At 42.9% G+C, this 27,127-nt stretch overlaps 1 protein-coding gene across 2 annotated transcripts in view; it reads right to left on the bottom strand.

The window, feature by feature from the left end:
* Positions 1-7,430: 7,430 nt before the first annotated feature.
* NCBP3 (nuclear cap binding subunit 3) overlaps positions 7,431-27,127 on the bottom strand; it is a 31,738-nt gene continuing 12,041 nt past the window's right edge. The window contains exons 4-13 of one of the 2 annotated variants that reach the window (XM_084751310.1): positions 21,951-22,076; positions 21,321-21,449; positions 21,030-21,106; positions 19,509-19,617; positions 17,526-17,625; positions 16,427-16,530; positions 13,707-13,992; positions 11,506-11,660; positions 8,972-9,133; positions 7,431-7,819 (exon numbers count right to left, since the gene is read on the bottom strand). In XM_084751310.1, coding sequence (XP_084607436.1) covers positions 7,584-7,819; positions 8,972-9,133; positions 11,506-11,660; positions 13,707-13,992; positions 16,427-16,530; positions 17,526-17,625; positions 19,509-19,617; positions 21,030-21,106; positions 21,321-21,449; positions 21,951-22,076 — 1,484 coding nt within the window. In that variant the 3' untranslated portion in view covers positions 7,431-7,583. The remainder of the gene's footprint in view (positions 7,820-8,971; positions 9,134-11,505; positions 11,661-13,706; positions 13,993-16,426; positions 16,531-17,525; positions 17,626-19,508; positions 19,618-21,029; positions 21,107-21,320; positions 21,450-21,950; positions 22,077-27,127) is intronic. The other variant, XM_084751311.1, reaches the window with a different exon arrangement.

Here is a 27,127-nt window from a genome sequence, read left to right as displayed (position 1 = left end):
AAAGATGAGGACCACAGGTTCAGGGACAGGCAGTGCCAAGGCCACCTAGAACGGCCTTTATCATGGCTAATGCTGCTGACATCAGAGGGAGGCTAAGGAGTGAGCCCAAGGCCACATGGAGGCAAAACTGCTAAGCTGGGAGCCACACATGACTGTCTCCTCCAGAACCAGGACCCTGAACTACTAAAAGTCCTTCTCTCTTCAGATCATGAGTTTTTGAGCATTTAAAAAGCACAAACAGACCTGTACCTGTGCATTCCCAGGTGCCAAGGGCAGAATAATATCCATCTCCAAATTCCTGTATTCAAATTCTAAACTTCAATGTGACTAGACTTAGAAATTTGGCTTTGAGGAGGTCATCGAGTTTGAAAGGGGTCAAAGGGATGGGGCTCAGACCTAAGGCCATCTGGTTGGTGCTATGAGAAGGTTCCCAAGGCAAGCCAAGGAGAGGATTCTCTCTATGCTCGCACTCTCTTAGATTTGTAGCTTCTAGGTCTGTGAGAAAATAAATGTTGTTTAAACTATCCATTTTGTAGTATTTTGTCATAGCTGCCCAAGCAAACTGGCACCTTAGGTGGCCTCAAATAGTTTCCAAATTAAAGACTGAACAGTGTTTGTGTGTACTTGCAAGCATGCACACACATGAGCATGTCAGTGCATGTGTGGAGGCCCACAAATAGCCTGCAGGAGTCTTCCTTTTCATAGGTCGATCCTAGGGAATAAACTCAGCCTCTCAAGCATGCCAAGAGCCCTCACCTACTGAGCCATCTCACTGGTCCTTCTGATCCCTTCATGACTGAGGGGCAGAGAGAGAGAAGGCTGCACTGGCTCTGTTGCTAACCTCACCTCCTTCCAAAGCCCCTCCCATAGTGTGCATGAAGGACACTTATTATCTCACTTGAAGGCTCCATTTCACAAAGGAACCAAGGTCAGAGAGAGAGGGATATGTTCCGTCTTCCAGTGGTGAATGTGAGAATGGGTCTGAAGACCTACCTCAGCTCCAGCCATCAGCCATCACTGTGTTTTCCTTTCTTCAAAAAAACATTCTGCCTGAGCTAATGCCAACTGCTCATGGCCCTCAGAACTTTTGTACATAAGCAGAACAGGAACATGTCACTGGATCCAACACTAGGCTCGGGTGAGGCTGTTTTTTATTAATGCTGTGAAGTTCTTGCTTTCTCTGACCTACACTGGTCCTCACTGGTCCAGAGGTAGAGGTGTCTGCGGTCACACAAAGTCTCAACTATTGAAGAATCTTAGCATTCAGAGAAGGCCCCTAGGACTGCTTAAAAGAGGCTAGTGACTTTGGTAAACTGAGCATCACCCACACTCTGGAGTTTATAGCACAATAAAAAACCACTCTCATGCTTTACAGCATGCGTTAGCATGCTGAAAGGTAAGATAGAACATAGAAAATAATGTTCTGTTCTAACCTCAATGCTACTGTGTTTTTGAAATTATTTCAAAAGAAAAAGTTTATAGTTCATCAGCAGACATGTGATCCCAGTGTTTGGGAAGCTGATGTAGGATTGAGAGCTGGTCAGGGCTCTAGGCCAGGCAAACTTGTGTAACAAGGAGAGGCCATCTGAAACAGGCTCCTGAGGCAGCATTTCCCTGACTGCTTCCAAAAACATCAAAGTTCTGTGAAATGCATACAGGCTCCAGGGGAGTGGGGACTGCTACTCTTTCTGCTAAGATCTGCCACATAAGCATAAGGCCAGATCTAGGTATTTGCTGCCAGGTACATTATGCACATTACAATCTGTCTTGAAGCAAAAGTGCAATTCTCAAATTACCAAAAATATAATTTGCTCTTTGAGCTCTTATATTTAAAGAGGGAGGAAACGGCTCAGGTTCTGAGTTGTATCTTACTATGTAAGAAAAGACTTAGGAAACAAACTCTCCATGTAGCACGTAAAGCAAACACTTGGCATTGCCTACCCAAAGTGCATGCTGGCACTGCACCACCGACAGCACTCTGGCAGCAGAGGAAGGGATGCAGTTTCAGGTTAAACATCAGCTGCCGGCGGGCAGTTACTTCTTGCCTCCTGTTCTGGGTTGCTGTCACCTGTCCTAACAGGACCAGAGGCTAAGAACTGGGTCAGTGGTCCCTCTTTGGGGCCTCCTTTCCTTCTACCCTGGGGCAGATGAATACTTTTATGTATGCACATATATTTTTGGAACAGGAGAGATGGCTCAGAGAGGCTAAGAGCAACAGCTGCTCTTGCAGGGGATCTGGGCTGGAGCTGGTTTCTGGCTCCTAAGCCTCTGAACTCACAGTTCAGGAATTCTAGTCCTTTTTCTTTTAGAAGCTAGTCAGACCTAAGCACACTCTTTCTGGCACTATGGACTTTCTTATTCCTTCTCTAAGGCCCCCGAAGGGCCATGACATGGGAGACGTCCTAGTCAACCTAAGCAGTGTGACCTTTTTTTTTTTTTCCTTCTCCTCACCATCTGCTGAGATTTACAACTTGCCTGGTATTTTTCTTTTAAACCCTAACCAAACTGCCCTCGAGCTTGAAAAACAAAATGATTTCCAAGAGACTTTCCTAGAGCTGGATGGGCTCCAGCTCAGAGACAGCAGATCATCAACACCTGATATTTTCTGAGACCTACTTAGTGAGAGCTCGTCCTGATGCACACATAGTGTGCGCTGATGAATACTCTTCTCCGTTTGCAGCTGGTGGGGCTCAGCTAGCATCAAAACGCCTGCACAGAATGGTGTGCGAGCTGAGTCATCATAGTTCATTCACTTCCCAAACACTTCTGAAACACTACTTACACTGGCTGGCCTGGCTCAGGGATATAGAGAAAACAACATGAAGACACTTGCTCCTTGGGGCCCCCAGGCTGGAAGGGAAAACAAGAACAAAACATCAAAGTAAGGCATTGCATATACTCGGTAGAAAAATGAGGACTGGCCTGTAAGAGGCACAGGGACTCAGAGGGCAGAGCTGCTCGTCTGGCAGGGGGTTACAATCTCATAATGCTCATGGAGGGCATGTTGGGTCCCAACAGTAATGAGCATGGGAAAGGCCCAATGCACAAGCCAAGCATGGTCCCTGTTCTCATGAGCTCACAACCTAGCAAATGAATCAAGAAGAGGAAGTCAAAGTCCACTGAGGTGTGCTGGGCTGGGGGCATGTGGTTTGTAGTATGAGTCACAGGATTAAACATGAAGTATTTGTCTGAAAAGTAAAACACAAAAACAGTTGCAAGGTGATGGAGCCACACTATCTCCGCCCTCCCATCAGCAAGCCCAGGCGAGCTGGACAGCCTCTGTCCTTCTGCTGCGCCTGTGGCCCAAGTTCCCAAACTTCTTAAAAGTGACCTGACCTCATGGAGTGTGGTTCTGTCACCAGAATAAGAGGGCATTTTCATGACATGGCACTAAACTGCAGGCCCAACTACTTCACCTAGTACTCAACCAAAGAAACAGCAATGCTTTCCCAAAAAGGCAAGAACTGACAAGAGCCTCATGATGCTGGCTTTCAATGAGGCACCCACCTTGGGATTTATAAGAGGTTTTCTTTTCTTTTTCTTTCTTTTTTTTGAGACAGGGTTTCTCTGTGTAGCCTTGGCTATCCTAGACTCACTTGGTAAACCAGGCTGGCCTCAAACTCACAGCGATCTGTATGCCTCTGTCTCCTGAGTGCTGGGATTAAAGGCGTGTGCCACCATGCCCAGCTTATAAGAGGTATTTTAATTACTCAGTTTTTACCTCAGGCATTGATTTATGATCTAATCCCAGAGTCAGCTAAGATTCCTTTACAACAATACTGGAACACACACACAAGGAAGCTAATATGGAGGATTGTCTCTCTTTTTTTTCCCCAAGTCAGGGTTTCTTTGTGTAGCCTTGGCTGTCCTGGACTCAACTTTGTAGACCAGGCTGGCCTCAAACTCACAGAGATCCACCTGCCTCTGCCTCCCGAGTACTGGGATCAAAGGAGTACGCCACCACACCCAGCCTGAGGAATGTCTCTTAAAAACCTTGTTCATGAGAAAAATAAAGAAGGCAGGGCAGAGATGGGACCTGAAGGCATGCACTGTCCAGTCTGGAAAGCTGTGAGCTCAAGAGCGATACAGGAACTAGTAGCTAGTGGGTAAGGGAGAAAGGAGAGCAGGCTACAGATATTGCTAGATATCTTTATACAGGCTCTACAAGCTATCAAAGAAGTTTGTACTCCACAAGTGATGATGGAAGTTTCAAGTACAGGAATAATAAGATTAGACTGATGTAAAAGAAAAGGCAATCTTGTTACATATGAAAAACTTATTCCTAGCCAGGCATGGTGGCGCACGCCTTTAATCCCAGCACTCGGGAGGCAGAGGCAGGCGGATCGCTGTGAGTTCGAGGCCAGCCTGGTCTACAAAGTGAGTCCAGGACAGTCAAGGCTACACAGAGAGACCTGGTCTCGAAACCCGCCCCCCCCAAAAAAAGAAAAACTTATTCCTGATAGTCTCAAACTAGAAATCACAGAATGCTCATTAAATGAACAGTTAAGTATAAAGACAATTTTTAAAAACTGAAAAACAAAACAAACAAACACACACACAAACACACACCACTGGCAGGCACAGTGCCACCACACTTCTTTTATCCCAGCACTTGAGAAACAGGAAGACAATCTCTGTGAATTCAAGGCCAGCCTGCTCTACACAGGGAGCTCAAGGGTAGCCAGGACTACACAATAAAAATCTGTCTCTACACACACACACACACACACACACACACACACACACACACACACACACACACAGGTCTCTTGAAATGGTGATATATATCATGCCATGGATGAACCTTAAAATTGTATAAACACATAGCACGTAACATGAAATTTCCATTCTAGGCAAGTCCGTAAGAATAGAAAGCTTAGTAGTTGCCAGGTCTGGGGAGAGCCAAGAATGAAGGATGACTGCTAGTGGGGACGGGGTGGTTTACTGAGTATGTATACGTACGGTAATGGTTACACAACTTTGTAAATAGCCTACAACCCAGTGCAATGTGCACTTTACATGGATGAACTGCACACTACGTAAATAATCTCTCAAAAAATCCACCCCAGCTACCATGTGTGGAATGGAAAGGGAGACTCAAGAGAGGCTGCTGCAGAGGGAGGACAGAAGCAGGGTAGGTAGGATTCCTGGAATTAGGCTAGGAGGGCCAGAGGTTGTCTGGCCTCTCTACAAAGAGGGAGAGTAGGAAACAAAGGTGAGGTATCAGCCATTATTATCAAGCAGCAAAAGTGTATTAAAATCTTCTACATATAAAGACTAGCCCCACAAGTACAGGAAGTGCCCTGGATAAAGTAGACCCAGCTGCCTGCTGGGCTGTCCTGACTATCCACTGTTACTCCTAAGCACACAGGGTTCAGGGATCGAAGACCTGAGCAGCTCCGAGTGCTAGAGAAAGAGATGCTGGAAAGGCTATCACGTTAGGCAGTACATGTTTCTGGGTTCTCTGTGCTGTAAGAACGGCAAAGCTGCTGTAGTGGGCATCTTTCTCGGTCATCTCAAAGAGATGCTGCCTATCTTCCATAAGGTCCTCCCCTCATCTCTAGCACGAGAATGGCAAGTGCTCACAAGACCCTAAGCGAATGAGCCTGGATTGATAGATGGGAGGCTCCGTAACTGAGAAACAAAAAGGAAGCAGGAAAGTGTTTAACCCTGAGAAAGCTGTGTCCAGTGGGACTCACACATGGTTCTTCAACCCACTGGCAGAACCAGAGCCTAATGTAAAAGGATGGGTTAAGTTCCTGTCCACAGTCTCATGCTTGCCTTGTCTCCTGATGCTTTGGCCACCTCAACAGAAAACATTCTGTAGCCGCAGCTTCGAGAAGAATAAAACACCTCTGAAAGATACCAAAAAGTCACACACTCTGCACCAGACCATTTGCTTGCTTCGTGGGGGAACCCAGGCTCAGGCCCACTGCGCAGAGGCCTGGCTGACATCCAGGCCTGCTCTCGGGCCCTTGTTCTTCTTCATCTACTGAAGCCTGAACCTCTAAAGAACCCGACTGAGCTACAAGGGCAAGAGAAACTGACAACCTCTGAAGGCCTTAGGTCTGAACTAACAGAGAAATAAGAACTACCTCTTTCTAGGAACCTCGGAAGCCAGACCATTTTGGTTATATATGCCCATCTTGGGGGGAAGACGAGCAAATAATACATATGATACAGTTTTATTACAGTTCAGTTCTTAAGCCTTCTGTTTCTTTACTTAGAACACTGTCCATTCACAGTCTAGTCAGCCATCAATCGCCAGTCAAGCGCTCGATGATCCACTGGGTACAGAACAATCCAGGCAGGCGAAGAGCTTGATATTCCGAAGGAACCACTATCTCTAACCTCAAGGTTCTAATGTGCTCAAGTGAAACATCATTTTAAGCCTATTAAATACTGCAAAGTAAAAGTCAGATAAGAAGCCAAATAATCTACTGCTTTTCCATGGTAAAATCATTTGAAAGGAGATTAAACTTTTCTGAAACTATTATCTTATTTGCTAGTTTTGAGTAAGTCTTCAATGAGAAGTGAGAGACAGAAAGAATGAGTTATCAAGGTATCACTTCTAGAAAAGTGGTAATAAGAGCCCATCCCAGATGGACAGCAGCTTTTCCTGGCAACAAAGCAAGTTGAACTCAAGTACAACAGACCATACAAATTAGTTTCATTGAAAATAATGAGACTCCTCTATTTGCCTTCTTCCAAAGTATATAATGTATTTAACAACACAAAAGACACCACTTGACCTTCCCCTGTAGCCAACAGGAGGAATATCCACATATAAAAATTTAAACTTTTAAGTCATTAATAGTTTTTAAACATAATACAGACTTAAAAATTGTTCAACATCAACCCAAGACCCCACCCCTAAGCACAGAAATCAATTCCAAATTCAGAAGTCACAGTTGTTTGTCCCTAGAAGTCCCACAGCACTGAACTTGATCTTCACATCAGGCTGACCGCCAGTAAACGGCCCCTAACAGAATCCCGCGCCCCCCCCCCCCCCCAGGACCGGAAGCCACTGCTGCCTGCTGCCCAGCTCTGCCTACCCGGGAGGATAGACACGCCTCAGGTCAGGCCCACAATAACCTCCTGGAAGGCCGAGCTGGCAGCTTCCCTCATCTTCCCCCTCAAAGACTGCCCAATAAGCACCTGGGAACTGACTTTTCTTGGGAAAGGGTGCTGGCAAGAGCTGTCAGGGCCAAGGCAACAGTGAGAAGTTCAGTTCTCTGCTCTTTGGATGAACTGTGTAAAACATTTCTTTTAAAAGACACAATGTTAAAAATATTAAGAAAACATCTACAAAATCTGGAGGGCTGCCTTTTTCTCCAAGGGTAAAGCTTGCGGGGTGGTGGGGGAAAGACTCGAGGGCCCAAAACTGTAACTCTGCAGCACAGACAGAGGCACCCTTCAACATTCATCAATTCATCACACTCTCAAGCTGTCCTGGGGGGACAGCAAGTGTTCAGGGTGCAGGTAGGCGGGAAGGGCGCCAACTCCAGCAAAGGAGGTTCCTACTGTACGCCCCACCCTACACAAGAATGTCAGACTTGAGGGTAGCTGCCAAGGCCAGGGCATCAGGACTCTGCCTCCGAACCAGAGCTACTTTCCCGGCTGACTTCTATCTGGAGTGATGGCAAGCTGTCTAGCCGACTCTTCTTCTGGCGTGACTGTTCTTTCTCCTTAATCAGAGCACCCCAAGCCCTCTGAAGCTCCGAGTCATCTTCCTCAGCGCCAGATGCCCTGCGATCCACTTTCTTTGTGTTCTTTTCTTTGGTCTTGGGTGTAGATCCTAAGCGAGTCCATAAACCACCTGTTAGGGTGGGAAGACACTTTAGATTGGCAGTCAATGCTGAGCACCAGGTCGTTCTGAGGAAGTAGGCATACTGCCAAAACCTTCCATGCAGGCACTTGCTACCAGTCTGCAAGTGGACAGCCTGAGATTCAACAGAAGAGGGCCACAGCTCAAAGCAAATGTCTCTGCAACAGGCATAGGAGAATCACCTTAGATTTTCCTGCCACACCTGTCTCTCTCTCAGGTGAGAGGCATCATGCCCCATGCTCAGTCTGCCAAGAAATTGCCAGCTCTAACATTCTGCAAACTGAAGAATCTATTTTGCTATGAACCACTCTCAGGTTTGCAGCTATTAATCTTTAAAGAGGGTTGTATTGGGCTGAAGAGATGGCTTAAGAGGTTAAGAGCACTTGTTCTTGCAGTGGACCTGGTTAGGTTTCCAACACCCACAGTGCACCTTACAACAGTCCCTAACTCCAGGAGACTCACCAATGCCCTCTTCCAACCTCTAAGGGCACCAGACACGTACATGGTATACAGACAAGCATACAAGCAAAAACACAGAAAATAAATCTCAAAAAAGGACAGAAAATAAATGTCAAAAAAAGAGTGTTTTATTAAAATTTAGCAATATAGAAGTATGTGTTTAGAAAGTGGTGGCATAGACACACTATGAGGCAATTAAAAGTTTTGTTTTGTTTTTATGAAGAGTAAGGAAGCAAGGAAGAATTTTATGGGAAAACACTGCATGAAAAGAACTAGATACATTTGTGGACAAAGAAACTAATGTGAAACTAATAAGAAGCAAGGGTGTGTAGCTTCTCCTTTCTGAACTTTCTTGCAGGTATGATGCTGATGTGATGATGCCAATGAGGGCAGCTGTGCTAACTGAAGAGGAGCAAGCACCGACTCTACTTTTTTTTTTAATATTTATTTATTATGTATAGAGTGTTGTTCCTGCATGTACACCTGCAGGCCAGAAGAGGGGCATCAGATCACATTACAGATGGCTGTGAGCCACCATGTGGTTGCTGGGAATTGAACTCAGGACCTTGGAAGAACAGGTAGTGCTCTTAACCACTGAGCCATCTCTCCAGCCCCCGACTCTACTTCTTATGCTATAACACTGATCTCCACTTCTTCCCGTCCACCAGTGTGAGTGGTGCTCACCTGATTTCCTTTCCCGAGTGTCAGAGTAGAGGCCTTTAACATCTTGTCTGGGAACACCTAGCCTACTATGTACATCCGACGAGGGCTCTCTCCGAACCCCTTGGTTACTACTAAAAGCCTTTTCTGGAGAATATGGTCTTTTCCCTAACCGCTGGCGAATATCTGAAAAAAAAAAGAAAAAGAAAAAGTATACCTGTTAGCAAGCATATGTTCTACTATCAGTACCAACAACCTAAGCCTTTGTCTTAGCTATAGTTTCTATTGTTGTGACAAAGCACCGTGACTAAAAGCAACTTAGGGAGGAAAGGGTTAATTTCACTCACCTTCCAAATAACAACTCATCATCAAAAGCAGTGAGGGCAGGAACTCAAGCAAGGCAGGAACCTGGAGGCAGGAGCTGATGCAGAGGCCATGGAGGAATGCTACGCGCAGTGGCCTGCTCCTCGTAGTTTGCTCAGCCTGCTTTCTTACTGCACCCGGGACCACCAGCCCAGGGGTAGTAGTGCCCACAGAGAACTGGGCCTTCCCACATCAATCATCAATCAAGAAGATGTACCACAGGCTTGTCCACAGCTAATGTGGCAGGAACATTTTCTCAAGTGAGGTTCCCTCTCCCGAGATGACTCCAGTTTGTATTAAGCTGATAAAAAAGTAGCCACCACCAGGCACCAGGAGGTAGTGGTGCACACCTTTAATCCCAGCACTCAGGAGGCAGAGGCAGAGGCAGACAGATCTCGGTAAGTTTCAAGACAGCCTGGTCTACAGAGCAAGTTCTAGGATTGCCAGGGCTACACTGAGAAACCTCGTCTCAAAAAAACCAACCAACTAACCAACAACCAACCAACCAAATTATTCAGCACAGCTCTCTAAAGACCTGATTCCAAATCTCCCATAGTGAAGGAACAGGACTTGGTATGGGACAGCTTCTAAAAGCCTTTTCTGTTCGTAACTGATCTTGCTTCTCTTGGTAAAACTTAAAAACTTGGATACAGAGGCTATCAGCTGATTGCTTGAAACAAAAGTTCTCTTGCTTCCTTTTTTCCTTTTTTGGCAGAACAAAGGAAAACTAAACAGTATACCAAAATTTCAGTTAACAATACTGCAAGTTCCTGAGGGTAGAAGCCACATTTTTTGAACATACAAGTAGTTTTTAATAAGCATACTACACTTAACCAATAAATATAATGAGAGTGGCAACAGGGCAAGGATAAAGGAACCATGTCCTAAACTGTGTTTCTCCTCCAAGCCTGGTACAAAACCATTGGGCCTGAGGTCTCCACTAACAAACAGCAGCAACAACAGCCACATGTTCATCAGCCTTGAGCCTTGAGCCTGCTCTTGACATCTCATGAAAACTCAGCCCCACAGAGCTCAGGCTGAGCTTCCTTAGTGGATTCTCCTCCATCCTTCCTAAGGTTCCATTCTCACTCCTTCCATCTTCACTGTTCTTGCCCAAGTTCAACCCTTGTTATTTTGTTTTCTATGCCCACTACATTCTACCCCTTCAAAATCATCTTTTAAAATTAAGAATCAGATTTTTCCCCACCTCAAAAGATAGTTTGCCAGCTGTGCTCAAATTCTTCCCAAGACTAAGCTCTAAAGCTACTTTCTCCAAAAGCCTTCTCCAGTCTCTCAGCAGATCTGTGGCAGCTGCATCTCCCCGAAGACTATGCATGCCAGCCTAGCTACAAGCACACCTCACACTGCTCTATCAGGGTTTGCCCACATGTACAACCATGTTTCTAATCACCCAACTTAACTTTGTTGGTTTGGGGTATAAAATACCGTAGGGAAATATTATTTATTATCATTATTTCAACAAAAATACTGCAATCTAGTTTTGCCAAAGTCTGGTTTTATCTATTTTCTCATGAACTCCAATGCCTAACTGAAGACTTAGATACAAGAATAATTAAATCAGTTCAGAAGAGCCTACCCTGGGCTCACCAGCTCTTAGGCATTCAGAAGTGTAAATGGTATCTTGGTTTTTGTTTTGTTTTGTTGAGACAGAGGTTCTCTGTGTCCTGGACTCTCTTTGCCGATGAGGCTGGCTTCGAACTCAGAGCAATCCACCTGCCTCTGCCTCCCAGAGTGCCAGGATTACAGGCGTGTGCCACCACGCCTGGCTCATTATTAAGTGTTAGAACTCTGAAGGGAAAAGTATTCCAGAAGTCAGAAGCCAATGAATATCACGAAGTCACACTGCACACAAACTCACAAGGGATTTATTGCGAAAGGCACAGGAGGGTGATGGCCTCTGCTTGGGAGAGCTTGAAGCAGCAAAAATCTGAGCAGGAGGCAGGGTTTACCTAGGTTTTCTTGGGGGAAGGGGGTACTTTCTAGGGCCAACTGGGATTGGTGGAATTTGGAGCCAGACCTTTGTTTTTGTTTTTTTGTTTTTTTTTCTCTCTAGGGCAGAGAGCTTGCTGCCTGCATCTTGACAGCCTGGAAACGTGAAAGTAGTTTAGGGGCAGGGCCTAGCCAGGGGAGGGGCTTACAAGAAGGAAGTCAGGAGAACACAGGAAGAACAGTACCTGGTTTAGTATTGCCAACTGCTGGCCGTGGACAGGAATGTTGACGCTTTTCATCTAAGAGGTGCCGGACATCTGCAAATTTCTCAGGAGGCAATTTGTTACCAATTCGGTTTTTAATATTGCTTGTGGATATACTATCTGCCCTCATGGAATTCCTTTAAGGGAAAAAAAGCAGGGAGAGCACAAGTAATCAACTTCAACTGTGAGGCTAGATGTAAGCGAAGTCTCATACTCGAGAAACGCCATTCACTTACAAATACCATTGATATTTATAGTTAGCTCACTTAGAACCAGGATCAGCATGCTGCGAAGAGATGGTGACGGCAACAGGCTGCAGACTTTCACAGGGTGGTTTCCACCTGATGCCTGTACACTTTATCACAGAACACAAAGCTGATGGTCCCTTTGGGGCAAATATATATTAAGCAGACACTTGCAAAGAGGCTCCTCCAGGTGCCATCTGTATGTGACACCGAAACTGTCAGTCTACAATCCCCCTTCCTTAAAGCCAATACTTCTGTCTACAGATGAGACCCTCCTACCATGCTAGAGAGCATTACTATGCTAGAATTATCTATTAGTTCTATGAAAACCAAATACAAAGATGTGAACAAGGCCACACAAATCGACACTAAAAGGGCCTTTCTTTCCTATCAAAGAATACCTCAGAAAGACGCCAGGCCTGATGAAACGGGCCTTAATCTCAGCTATTTGGAAGACTAAGGCAGGAGGCAGGATGCTCACAACCTCACATCCTACGTATGTTACATAGCTCATTCAAATCCAGCCTACTTGGTTTAGTGAGACCCTGTCTCAATTTTTCAAAAAATTTAATAAAATCTATATTTATTGAATCTGCTCATTAAAGTAACTATGGTCTCTGTTCCCAAGACCCACAGAGAAGAACAGTAGCATCTAGGCCTGGAGAGGGTGTGAGTTACAGGCAGTAACGTGGGTGAAGACCTAGGAAGGAATCTAGCAAGATGTACAGATTTTTAAACACGTGGGTTATTTTCTATAGCAGGGCAGACTTCAAGGACGCTATTTAGCTAGTGCAATATTAATGGAAATGTCAGAAACTATCAAAAGGGATTAGGTATAGGAGAGTGCACCTACAACTCCAGCACACAGAAGGCTGGGGAAGAATGAAGATGCAAAGCCAGCCTGGGCTATGTAGTGAAACCCAATTTCAAAAACAAAAACAAAAACAAAAAGCCAAAAAGCCAAAACCCAAACCAACAAATGGCTCTGCAGGTCAGGATACTTGCTTCCAAGCCTGACCACTTGTGTTCAATACTCAGAATCCACTTGGTAAAAAAAAAACTGACAAATTGTCCTCTGACCTCCACACAGGTACCGTGGTGTAGGCACACATACATGAGCACACATGTATGCATTTGAGCATGAAAATTTTAAATAAAGAATTTTTTAAGTAGTTAAATAATGATAGTGTCAAACAATGCACTACATACGGTGAAAAATATAACAAATATCTGGAAATACAAGTGGTTTCACTTTCTACATTGTCTATGCAACAACTATTGCTTATATAGAGAAAAAAAATGGATGTTTCTATCAAACACCCACAAAGGAATGAAAATTAGGGTAAAAATAATTACAACATGAAGAGGAATTGTATTTGTAATTACCACTTAAAAATCAAAGTAAAAGGGCTGAATACATGGCTCAGCAGTTAAGAGCACTGGCTGTTCTTCCAGAAGACCAGAGCTTGAATCTCAGGACATCCATGGCAGCTCACAACCATCTGTAACTCCAGTTCCTGGGGATCTGATGGCCTTTTCTGGTCTTTGAGGGCACTGCATGAATATGGCACATAGAAGCTCATGCAGGCAAAACACTCATATACATAAAATAAAAATAAATATTTAAAAAAAAGAAAATCAAAGTTAGACATGGTGGTGTATGACTTTAATCCCAGCACTTGGGAAGCAGAAGCAGGCAGATCTCTGAGTTCGGGGACAGCCTGGTCTACAGAGTGAGTTCCAGGACAACGATACAAAAAAACCCTATCTGAAAATAGAAAATCAAATTACAGAGTAGGAATATATATATATATATATCTCAGTGCTTGCCTAGTAGTATGTACACAAGAGGACCTTCTGGGTTCAACCCTTGGTATTGACAAAATAAATAAGTAAATTTAAAGTTAACATTGATTGAAAATAGGAAGAGTATTTTACCTAATACTTTTCAACTGCGACTCCACTTCATCTGCATACATGGTCATTTTCATGCTTTTCTTTGGGGAGGGAGTGGAAATCATCTTCAGTTCCAGATCATAGTCCATCTCATCTGAGTCTGAGCTGCTTGCGCTGGACCGCCTGGACATGCTTCGCTCACGGGGCTGCTTGAGAGCTGGGAGCTCCTCATGGCACTCCACCACGACCCTGTCATCTGCATCCATGTCCTGGTCCTCCTCTTCCTCCTCCTCTTCCTCAATGGGTTCCTCAGGGACATTCACTAATCCTGAAGAAATTTAACCAAAAAGGTTAGTACTAAACTTAAGGCTAAGCTAACAAGTATGGTTTCTACTGTTTTGGTAGCAGGGCAGAGTGCCACCACTGAGACTGTATTGGAGCACTGTCTGTAAGAGTCAACTGGATACCATCCTTATTCTTACTTATTTTTCCTGGAGACTGGCCAAAGCATGAATAGAGAAGTATTCAGCTATAACATAACCAATCTTCATTAATAATAAATTTTATATTTATCAATATGCCAGACTGACTCCTATATCAACACTCAAGGCATTGTCATGAACATCTAAAGACACATGCAGACTGACAGAAAACAGAGTGGCCAAGGCCACAGCAACACCACCTCTTTTCTTATACTCTAAGCAAGGTCTTTTTCAATAAATTAACTGCCATGTTTTCACATTTGTGTGTGTGTACTTTCATTTGCTAATTTAACTGCTTAAAAATGCTCCCTAAGCTAGGTGTGGTGGTATATGCCTTTGATCCCAGGCAGCACTGAGAGGCTGGTGGATCTCTGAGAGTTCAAGGCCAGCCTGGTCTAACCATGTGTTCCAGGACACCTGTGTTCCAGAGAAAAAGTGTCTCGATAAATAAATAAAAAGGTCTTGTTTAATAAAAAAAAAAAAAAAAGGTCTTGTTAAATACAATGATGAAATCTCATGTGCTGTAAAAGGATGGTAGTGTACCTCATGAAGAAAATACCTATACTGGGGGGACTGGAGAAATAGCTCAGAAGTTGAGAGCACTGGCTGTTCTTCCAAAGGTCCTGAGTTCAATTCTCAGCAACCACATGGTGGCTCACAATTCTCTATAATGAGAGTTGCTGCCCTCTTCTGGCCTGCAGGGGTACAGGCAGGCAGAACACTGTGTATCTAATAAATCTTTTTTAAAAAAAGAAAATAAGCCTTGTTCAGGCATGAGTTACAGTGCTGTCAGTTATAAATTCAAGGTCAATTAATTAATGGTGCATATTAAATCAGCTATCTTTTAAGCAGAAAAATGGGTACAACAAGGTTACATATTGATTCGTTGATGAGAATAATGTAATATTTTATATGGTTCAACATTCACTAGTTCCATATTCAGTGTCATTTTATGCCACATGATAGCTCTTAATAAAAATCAACTCTAAAGTTTATGGGCTATGGGGCTAGAAAGATGGCTCAGTGGTTAAGAGTGCATACTCCTCTTGCAGAGAACCAGAATCAATGGCCTATAACTCCAGCTCCAAGGGAATCTGACACCCTCTCCTAGCCTCCACAGGCACCACACAAACCAACATCTCCCCGTTGATATATAATTTAAAAATCTTTTTAAGAAATGATTATGAAGGTGGGCATGGTGGCGCATGCCTTTAATCCCAGCACTCGTGAGGCAGAGGCAGGTGGATCACTGTGAGTTCGAGGCTAGCCTGGTCTACAAAGTGAGTCCAGGGCAGCCAAGGCCACACAGAGAAACCCTGACTCAAAAAAAGAAATAATGCTTGTAAGTGGGAAAAGAGAATATAAAGTATATATTTAGGTTACAACAGTATCTTTTTTTTATTTGTTATTCAAGACAGGGTTTCTCTGTGTAGTCTTTGTAGATGAGGCTGGCCTAGAGCTCACAGAGATGCACTGGCCTCTGCCTCCCAAGTGTTAGGACTAAAGGTGTCCTACACTCAGCTGAGTATATCTTAAAGTATCTGAGTATCTTAAAGTAACTGAAATTGGAAAAGTATAACAGAAAATATATCTATTAATAATATGGAGATTTTAAAGATACAATTCTGTTTGTATCTGTTAGCTAAAAGTACACTCTACCTCTTCCTGCCTCAACCCAATGATACCAACATCTGTGTACACACTATTTTGTCTGTATGCTGATTTGCTTAATTCTATAAAGTAGAAGACTGTACACAGCAAAATAAAATTCAATCTTTTAGAAAGCATAATGAAATGGTTCCTTTATAGTAAACATACAAGAAAGAGAGAAAGAAAAGAGCCTCAAGTCATAATGTCCCATGTTTTGGCAGCATCCATATGCAAAAACCAATGTGTAAAAACACCCAACATAGCAGCCTACTCACATTATCAAAAAAAGGGAAAACAAAGTCAGTCCATTTGATAAGGTCATTTTCATGCAGTTGTTGATAATTAATAGTAGAAAAATTAAGTTCCTAAGAAATTTTTTATTTTTAGTTTTCTCTCTGTAACATGTGGTCTTTTTTGTTAGAACAGTTTTATAAAAATCATGTGACCTCTTGCATGGGCAATTTAAAATTAACCATGACTTGACTTACTTTCCTCTATGTTTGCAGAGGGTAGGGGCAATGAAGAGAGGATAATAAAGTTTGGAACCTGAAAAGACTGTGTTAAGAATAAAAATACGATTTCGAGAGCCAAACATGTGTATGTCTACCCAAGAGCTGAGCAGGCAACTACCGGAATGTCGGTGTTTATACGACGTCAAGCCAACGTCATCCCCAATCAGGGCTCTCTTCTTGATCACATCCCGCTGAATGCGACGGGAATGATATCTTCGCTTCCTGCAATATTGCCAAAATAAGCACACCATCAGAAACCAATAGGAAGGATGCTGAAATCCACCTCATTCCAGCTCCACAAGGGCACAGTGTTAGGTGCCGAAACAGCGTTCTCATGTCATTTGCCACAGCTAGGAATGAGCTCTGCCCTCATGGCTCTCTAGTCCACAGGAGGCTCTGACATTCCGCCACAGCACACAAACTTCAGGGTGAAAACAGCTCAAGTGGTGTTGCATTTTTAAACCATGCTTGGTGGCACGTGTCTGTAATCCCAGCACTTGAAAGGTGAAGGCAAGAAGATCAGGGATCCAAGGTCCTGCCTGGCTACATAAGAGTCTGAGACTTGCCTGGGTTACATGAGGCATTAATTCAAAAAACTAAAAGCAAAACAAAATATTTTGCAGTGGTCACCAGTGAAGACAGAGACTTGAAACTGTCAAAGTGCTGAGACTAAAACACTCTTGAATGCCTAAGCATAAATGGGGCATCTATGTCACCCCTTCCAGGTCTCAAGAAACACTGTGGAAGAAGGGCCAGAAAGAATTAAGAGCTGGAGAAGGGTGAAGTGCGGTGGACTTCCTAGGTATAGCATGACTGCAGCCCTCTTGAACTCACAGCTGTGATGATTACCTGCACTGAACCTACACAAGACTGAGCTCATCAACTCCTGTTACGGAACAGGGAAACACTCATAAGGCCCCATGATTTATACACAATTTGTAGTTGAGTTGGAAGGGAGAGATTTCTTCAGTGACTATTGGTAAGGTCCCATTGTCCTGTGGTCCCAAAAGCCCCAATGAAACTCAGTTGGCCACTCATACACAAGACAGACATCAAAGTAGAAGGGAGCTGGTTGGAAGAGGAGTGGGTGGGGACAGGAGAAGCCAAGATCAAACTATCAAAATGCATTATATACATGTACACTGATGTCATAATGAAGTCTATTATGTACAATAATTATATGCTAATAAAAACATATTTTAAGGTTTTGGGCTCACCATGAATTACTAAGAATTCCTTTCATGCCTCCATAATTTGGATTTCCATATTTCATGTAATACTGACTTCTTCTGGCTGCTCCAAGTTCTTTTTTGTCATCTGAAAGTTAATAAATAGTTACTTAGGGTTTCCTGTGAGTGTAAAGATAATATAGACTGCTTGATTATGGATGTTTGAGTTTTTGTTTTTGTTTTTTGGTTTTTTGTTTTGTTTTGTTTTGAGGCAGGGTCTCATGTAGCCCAGGTTGACCTGAAATTTGCAATATAGCAATAAAAGGATCATATAATCTATCTATACTACTTCTGGATATATACCCAAAAGGAATCAAAATTAGCTACTGTAGAGATATCTGAACACCCATGGTTATCAGAACATTATTTGCAATAGCTCATTCCACCAACCCCCAAAAGACTCTACAGTAACTTCAAGGCACTGTCCCAAATTGGGAAATACAGTGCCATCTTCTACTGAGACAAGATATCAGCAAGCATATTTCCTCTGCTGGAATATAGGGGCACAGAAATTATGTGGAAGTAGTATTACAAAGCTACCTTTGTCTACTATGGTAGACACTGGTGGCAATACTGATATGACCATCACCAATGTGTTCCCATTGTGTGCTTCTGTTCCCTAGGAAGCTGTGACAGGCAAGCTCAGCACTGCAGGACTTATCTGTTATTCGGCACAAATTACTGGCTTACTGCTGGCACTAGCATCCTCTATGACAAGCCATATGAGAACTTGGTGAAACAGGCTCTCCCACTGGGACGAAGGGGGTCCTTGGCATTCGCTGGCTACTACACTGAGGTGCCTATGTTGTTCAGCTCGATTTCACCTGAAACCAATCCAAAGACACCAAGGCAAAGGTGATGCATTCAAAGTTCTGGTTCAGGAAGAGTCTCTGCAAGATCTGACTTCTACCAGTACTGCTAGACGCTGGCCTAAGCCTTGGTAAGAAAGTCTCGTGTCCAGTGACTCACAAGTGGGATGACAGTGGAACTGAAAGAACACCTTTATGACTGGCTATTACTGTTACCTACACTGACCAGGATGGCCACAGTGGTAGACTCAGTGTGTGCCCAAGGAATCTCATGCATTTCAAAGCCAGCAATCTTGCCACAGACATGGCGGTATCTTTGGGATAAAGCCCTGGATCAGACAGTGTACCCCTAACTAAGTCTATCCACAGCAGCACTTCAGTGGTGGGTTCTGCATGTTAGATGGCACCCTTAGTATTGTCAATGCACTCTGGTCCAGTGCCCAGCCATCTACGGCTCCCACAAATTTCCTACTTTAATAAAACTTCCTTCTTAAAAACAAAGTCTCAAGCCAGATATGTAACTCACACCTTTAATCCCAGCACTGGGGAGGCAGAGACAGGTATATCCCTGACTTCCGCACCAGCCTGGTTTTCAGAGCCAGTTCCAGGACAGCCAGGGCTACAGAAAAACCCTGTTTCGAAAAACAAACAAACAAAAAGTTCACAAAGTACCCTGCTCATTTTTCTATGTGGAATTTCAGAGTTAAGTAAAAGGGGAGGTAAAAGGTGAAGGTGAAGGAATGTATGAATAGGAAGTAAAGAGGATAAAATGGGATCCAAGTATATCACAAGCATGTGTGGAAATGTAACAATGAAATTAATATAGACTAACAAATACATATGTAAAAGACATTCCGCCGGGTGTGGTGGCGCACGCCTTTAATCCCAGCACTCGGGAGGCAGAGGCAGGTGGATCTCTGTGAGTTCGAGGCCAGCCTGATCTACAAAGTGAGTCCAGGACAGCCAGGGTTACATAGGGAAACTCTGTCTCAAAAAAAAAAAAAAAAAAAGATATTCCTTCTCAGTCAGTAAGCTACTTTTTCATAAAGTATTTGTTTAAAAGGAGCTTTGGGAGCATTGAGGCTAACTTCTAGTCAACAGGAAAGTTTCATTCAGTAATTCATCATTCTATCCAAAAATCAATACCAAATATCAAATTTACCTTTTGTAGCAAATCTCATGTATAGTCTATTTCCTTTAGCAAGTTTGTTAGCTGGACGAAGATCATTTCTTAACAGAGACTCTTCTTCTACCTGAGACAACGTATCCAACTTAAGGGGAAAAAAGGAATATTTTCAATATAAAAATTTAAGCATTTTTCATACTTTTTCTTTAGAGTAGCCATTATGAAACATTCTATCTTTTATACTCATCAGTGTTATGGTACTCATTCTTCTGGAGACTTCTGAAGCCAGATCTTCTCTATCATCATTTTCTATGTTATTATAAACATTTTTTGTTTTGTTTTGTTTTGGTTTTTTGAGACAGAGTCTCTCTCTCTCTGTGTAGCCTTGGCTGTCCTGGACTCGCTTTTTAGACCAGGCTGGCCTTGAACTCACAGCGATCTGCCTGCCTCTGCCTCCCAAGTGCTGGGATTAAAGGCGTACTCCACCACGTCTGGCTATTATAAACATTTTAAAAATCATGTGCATCTACGTGTTCGTGTGGGGTTATGTGCACATGAGTGCAGTTGTCTGTACAGGACAGGACAATGTGTGATATCATGTAGTGGGTATTGCAGGTAGTTGTGAGCCATCCCACATGGATGCTGGAAATCGAACTCAAGGCTTCTGCAAGCATAGTATGGACCATCTCTGTAGGCTTCTTTCCCCGCTCCCTTTACCCTTTACTGTGTCTCCTAACAATATGTAACTGTTTGTCTGTCTTCCCTTCTACAATGTAGCCTCCAGTGAGGTAAGGGGGGGGGTTAACTTGGTATTTTTACTTAGTAAAAATGTTTCCAGAATTTGGTATATAGTAAACACTTACCATTTAAATATTTAAACTTGAAATGAATATACTCAGCTGAAGACACAGATCAGAGGCACACCACTTGCCTAGCATGTCCAAGGCCCTAGGTTTGTTCCAGCACCACACACATACAAAATGTTTCAAATGAACACACTTTAACATTTCTAACAACCCTACTGCTTTTTTATATTTTATTGGTTAGGTAACACTTCAAAGTATTTTTTTAAATATTTTATTTAAATTTTACAAAAATTTATGTGCATTGGTGTCAGGGTGTCAGATCTTAGAGCTACAACAGTTGTGAGCTGCCATGTGGGTGCTGGGAATTGAACCCCGGTCCTTTGGAAGAGCAGGCAGTACTCTTAACCACTGAGCCATCTCTCCAGCTCCTCAAAGTATTTCTTAATAAACCTATTTTCTCTTCTGCACAAGTATAAGCACTATTCTAAGATTTCAAGATGAACTATTACAGCCACACAAACTAAAAGGCTAAGAGTTCAGTACACTTTTTTTTTTTTTGAGACAGGGTCTCTCTGTGTAGCCTTGGCTGCCCTGGACTCGCTTTGTAGACCAGGCTGGCCTCGAACTCACAGTGATCTGCCTGCCTCTGCTTCCCAAGTGCTGGGATTAAAGGCGTGCGCCACCACGCCCGGCAACAGTAAGCATTTTTGTTCCAATAAAATATTACAAATATCTTTGTCCTATTACTAACCTCTACATCACTTGAATTCTCATCTTCAACTTCTCCTTCTTCAGTCTCGTCGTCATCTGAACTGTCTTCCTGCTTATCTAAAATGGAGTGTGAGGGACAAGAGGAACCTTAATGTAACCCCATCTCATAAAATTTAAAAAGCTCAGTGTTTCCTATTCCTATTGACTGATAAACCCAAGCATCATAATTTACCTCAGAAACGTCTGGTGATGCAGTGTTCATAATGCTCTACTCAAAGGCCCAGAACAAGACAGTATACAGAACGGGCATGAGCCCTCTTTGTGTAGTTACCTTTCTTGTTTTTCTCAGATGATTTGTCTTCACTGCTATCTCTGCTTCTTATCTTATCCTGGGCTGGCAGAGAGCTCATATTGATGAGAGCTCGTGTGGCTGTCATCTCATCCAGCCAAACCACATTACCTAAAATAAAGCATCACCCACATCCAAGTGTTAAATTTTTTGAGAGTAGATTTGGCATTGGGCTCATTGCCACAGCCTCACTGGCTATAGATGGCTGTTAGTTAATACAAAACCCAGCTCATGAAAAAGGTATAAAAGCAGTAGTAGAGCATCTGATGAACACCATCTAAAGCTACCCTCCCAAGCCCAATTCTACAAAATAACTATTCTATGAACTGTCTGACACCAAATGTGGCAGCACACGGTTTACAATCCCAGCACTTGGTAGACAGAGGCTAGAGAGTGCTAGGCCAAGCTGCGCTACAGTAATACCTACCCCAAGAAAACCCTCCTGGAATACAGGGACTGCTAAATATTATCAGGTTAACTTTTCCTCCTAGGCTAAGAACAGAGGTTAAATAAAAACAGTTTGGGCCATAATTATTCCTTATCAAAGACAGCAAGAACTCTTCAAAAATCATAAACAAAAGCATTCTAAACAGAAACTGTGGGTATACGTACAGGAGGTGTCATCCAACCACTCAATGTGAGCTGGAGGATATTCTTTAAAATAGGAGAAGATATCCTGGGTACTCATCTCATCTACTCCACAAATGTAGATTGTCTCCAGTCTTACCTTGGGGATTGCTAGAAAAACAAGACAGAGAAATTTCCTATCTGCTATGTAAAGCTTGCTAGCAATTCTTTACAATAGTTTAGATAATGATTCTAGAAGAGGAAAAAGCTGAAACAGAGATTATTTCAAAAGAACACAAAACAAGAGGGCAAGGTCAACTGCATTAATGTTTACATTGAAACACATTAAGCAAATGAAGCAATTCAGAATAGCCACCCGGGGCTCAGTTTGATAAAATACATTGCCCCATAGGATTATTCACAGTATTAGAGCCTGTCTCAAACCCTACAGTCCCGTCCCATACACACACACACACACACACACACACACACACACACACACACACACACGACATCCTACAAATCAATTTTTTAAATCTCAAAATAAAAGTGAGCAAAAGATGTAAAACAATTTACACAGACAGAAATATAAATGGCAGGTCAAATATGAAAAAATGGGATGACTTTCCTAGTAATTTGGAAAATTCATATGAAGAAGATACCAAGCTGGATGTGGTGCTGCACACCTTCAATGCCAGCATTCAGGAGGCAGGCAGGCAGGCAGATCACTGTGAGCTCCTGGCCAGCCAGGGCCACATAGTAAGACACTGTCTAAAACCAACCAAAAAGATACCAGTTTCCACTGAGCAGACTTTTCTTTTTCATGAAACAAACACTGGCCACATGGGAAGAGCTGCTCCTTCTGCTAGGAGAAGCAATGACAAGGATACCACAAAGGGTATCAGAATGTACTGTACCATATACCCTAAAATATCTATGAATTCTCAGCCTAACCCTAACACACGTGTGTTCACAAAGTAGCTCATACAACAATGTTCAGGGCAGCACTATTTCTAATAATCCAGCAGCCATGAAGGTATTAAGCTATGGCTTACCCATATCATATTCATAGTTTATTCAAACTATACTATAGAAATCACAGAGAGAGAGAGAGAGAGAGAGACAGACAGACAGACAGACAGACAGACAGACAGACAGAGACAGACAGAGATTGAGATTATATACCAGAGATTCTAAAACATATTGAGTGGGGAAAAAAGTTATCAAAACTTCCTGGGGGATGGCTCAGCAGTTAAAGCACTGGCTGTAACATAAGCCCAAGGAGCTGAGTTCCAGTTCCAGATGCCATATTAAGAAGCCAGATGCAGTGGCATGCGTCTGTAATCCCAGCCTCTACACATGGCAAACAGAGACAGAGCTCATGGGTCAGCTGGCCTGGAGAAGACAGCACAGCAACATAGGAACTCTGCCTCAACAAGGTGGAAGAAACTACCCCCAGAAGTTGTCCTCTCACCTCTACATGCATGCTACAGCATGCACACACCCACGAGTAAATACATCATTATGTAATATTAAACACCTTAACAGCCATAGGAAGTCTGATCCCATTCGCAATACATTGAAAAAAGTTGTTACATCTGGTGAGAAAAAAAAAAGTTGACAGCCATAGTCAAAAGAACATTCATCTGAATGTTTCCATGAAATACTTCAAGTAGATTCTCTCTCATTCTCTCCCTCTTTCCTCCCCCAACCCCTTTCTCTCTGTCCCGGAGATAGGGTTTCTCTGTGTAGCCTTGGCTGTCCTGGACTTGGTCTGTAAACCAGGCTGGCCTAGAACTCACAGACCCACCTGCCTCTGCCTCCCGAGTGCTGGGATTAAAGGTGTGCGCCACCAATGCCTGGCCCAAGTAGAATATCTTATTTAAACTTTTTATGTATGTATGTATGTATGTATGTATGTATGTGTGTGTGTATGTATGTATGCATGCATGTATGTAGATTTATTTATTAATTTTATGCATGAGTGTTTTATGTGCATGTATACCTGCAGGCCAGAAGAGGGCACCAGATCACATTATAGATGGTTGTGAGCCTCCATGTGGTTGCTGGGAATTGAGCTCAAGACCTCTGAAAGAGCAGCCATTAAGAATTTGTAAATCCAGCCGGGCGTGGTGGCGCACACCTTTAATCCCAGCACTCGGGAGGCAGAGGCAGGCGGATCGCTGTGAGTTCGAGGCCAGCCTGGTCTACAAAGTGAGTCCAGGATGACCAAGGCTACACAGAGAAACTCTGTCTCAAAAAATCAAAAAAAAAAAAATAAAATAAAATAAAAAAAAAAAAGAAAGAAAGAAAAAAAAGAAGAAAAAAGAATTTGTAAATCCTTGTATATCTACTACCTGGTTTTAATTCCTTAAAACACCTCAAGCAGAGACTAAAGGGAAGAAGCTGTGGACCTGGAGTAGTGGGAAGGAAGCAGAGCAGGAGTACAGGAGAACACATCTGAACAAAGCTCGACATGGACATGACAGAAGCCTATCAACCTGTACAAGTAGTATTAACTTTTAAAGCTTCTGCAAATAAAACATCCCATACAAAACTAGAGCCTCATAACTTCCCTTCCTCACTTCCTCTTCTCAAGTAAGTCTGACAAAAATTCAGTTCCCATTACTCCCAAGCATGTTTTTCTTTTAGCTGATACATGAAAACAGGGCGTGCTGACTCATGCCTGTAATCCTAGCACTCAAAAAACTGAAGCGGGAAGATCACCAACAAGTCAAAGCTAATTTGGTCTATAGAGTGAGTTTCAGAAAAGCCTGGACTACAGGGCGAGGCCCTGTCTCAAAAGCAAAATGTAAAGCAAACATGTATTATTTATTTCTTATATAAACAGTCAAAGTCCTTTCCTTTAGATGTTTGAAATATATATTGCATAATCATTCTCTATAATCACCCTCCCACGCAATTTGACAGCCAGGTCTTCTTACTCCGAGCTATAGCTACAACCCATTGATCTCCCTTTGCCAACTCCTCTATCCTTCCTATTCTCCCAGTCTGGTAACCAGCATTTGACGCGCTACTCCTACTGAGCTCATGTATTTTAGAGTTCATAAACGGAATCATATGCTACTGTTTATCTGTGGCAGGATTATTTCACTTAACATAAAGATCTCTACTTCTATCACGTCACAATGACAGGGTTTTGGTTTTATATAGCTAAAAAGTATTCCATGGGAATCTATTCATTAGCTTGTAGGGGAGGTGTAGCTCAGAGATATAGCTAGCATGTGCAAGGCCTCAGCTTGAATCCCTAGCACCACAAATGCACATTTAACTAGATTCCCTGTATTGGCTATGTGAGCAGCGCTACAGTAAGTAACAAAATGCACAGGTATGCAGATGTCTCTTCACATACAGATTTTCTTCGGTTATAGGTTCAGAAGTGGTGTACTACTATTGTAGTTCTACTTTTCAATTTTTTTTGTTTGTTTGTTATGTATACAGTATTCTGCCTGCAGGCCAAAGAAGAACACCAGATCTCATATAGTTATGAGTCACCATGTGGTTGCTGGGAATTGAACTCTGGACCTCTATAAGTACAGTCAGCTGAAGTGCTCTTCACCTCTGAGCCATCTCTCCAATGCTACTTTTTAATTTTTTAAGGAACACACATAGCATTTTGCTCCATACAGCTCCCTAATTTGCATTCCCACGTACACTGTTTTGACTAGTTTGGATATGGAGTATCCCCTGTGGTTTTAAGTGCTTCACCCTCAGCTTGACGGTTACAGACTAGAACTCTGAGGAAGTTGGGCTTAGATGGCAGAGGTAGGTCAGCAAGTAGGGGAGGGGGCTTTGAAAGTCACACCCAGCTATGGTTCCAGCCTCTCCCTGCCACATTCCCACTCTTGTGCACCGAGCTCCTGTGTGAGGGATGCACACCTGTCGATTTCCTTCCCCTCTCATGTACTCTATCTGAAGAGTCAGCCCAGCTGTGGCAACGGTAGGAATTTACCAAACTTTACCTCCCTGCCATGACAGTGACCCTCTGAAATCTTGAGCCAAAATAAATCCTTCCTTCAGCTGTTCTATCAGGCATTTTGTCACACCAATAGGAAAAGTAACTAGTTCCTTCTTCTTGACACACTTGCTAGTGCTTGTTAGCAACTCCAATGTATAAAGCCATGCCCAACCTGAACTGCAACAGCATTTTCATCTACAGAGTTCATGTTGGAGAACCATGTAATCAAGTTATGAAACAAAACAAAGCTCACACACCCCAAATCTCATCATGTACTAACAAAGTTATAGCTTTGATTTATGCACATTCAAAGTTATCCTGGGCACATGCGGGCCCACAGAGCACAGGTTGGGTACACCTGAAAAAACTTAGGGGATGGAGAGATGGCTCAGTGGCTAAGAAAACTCTTGCAAAGGACCCAGATTTGGTTCCTAGTACCCATAGGTGCTCTCAGGGACTGTATGCACACGGTACACAGACAAACATTCAGGCAAAACACTCATACACATAAAGTACAATATATTCATTCTTTTTTTCCTTCAAGACTTGTACAATCTGAAACAAATTACCCAAAGAAAATACGAAGAAACCTTCAGGTCACTGGAACAGAAAAGAATTTCTTGGATAAGGTCCCCAAAGTCCAGAAATAAAACTAAAACTAAACAGATGTATTACACCAATCCCAAAAACTTCTTTCACAGTAAAGGAAATAATCAAAAGGATGAGGAGACTGGCTGGAGAGATGGCTCAGAGGTTGAGGGCGCTGTCTGTTTTTGCCAGAGGTCCTGAGTTCAGCTCCAGCAACCACATCGTGGCTCATAACCATCTACAATGAGATCTAATGCCCTCTTCTGGCAAGTAAAGACACAGCAGGCAGAACACTGTATATATAATAAATAAATAAATCTTAAAAAAAAAAAAAAAGAATGAGGGGCTGGGCCAGTTGGCACACACCTTTAATTCTAGCACTCTGGAGGCAGAGGCAGGTGGATTGCTGTGAGTTCAAGGCCAGCCTGGTCTACAAAGTGAGTCTAGGACAGCCAAGGCTACAACAGCGAAACCCTGTCTCAAAAAACCAAAAAGGATGGTGAGACAATCTATAAAATAGGAGAATAATTTTGCAAATTATACCTCCAACAAGAAATTAACATCTGGACTATATAAGGGATTCCAAAACCCCAACAGCAAAAAAAGAAAAAGAAAAATCTAATTTTAAAAGGGGCAATATGGCTGTGCATGGTAG

This window comes from Acomys minous (assembly GCF_964271855.1).
Source record: "Acomys minous genome assembly, chromosome: 12".
In the NCBI taxonomy this organism is placed as follows: Eukaryota; Metazoa; Chordata; class Mammalia; order Rodentia; family Muridae; genus Acomys; species Acomys minous.
The sequence above is the reverse complement of the archived record's forward strand: the minus strand, read 5'-3'. Positions and strand labels throughout refer to the sequence as shown.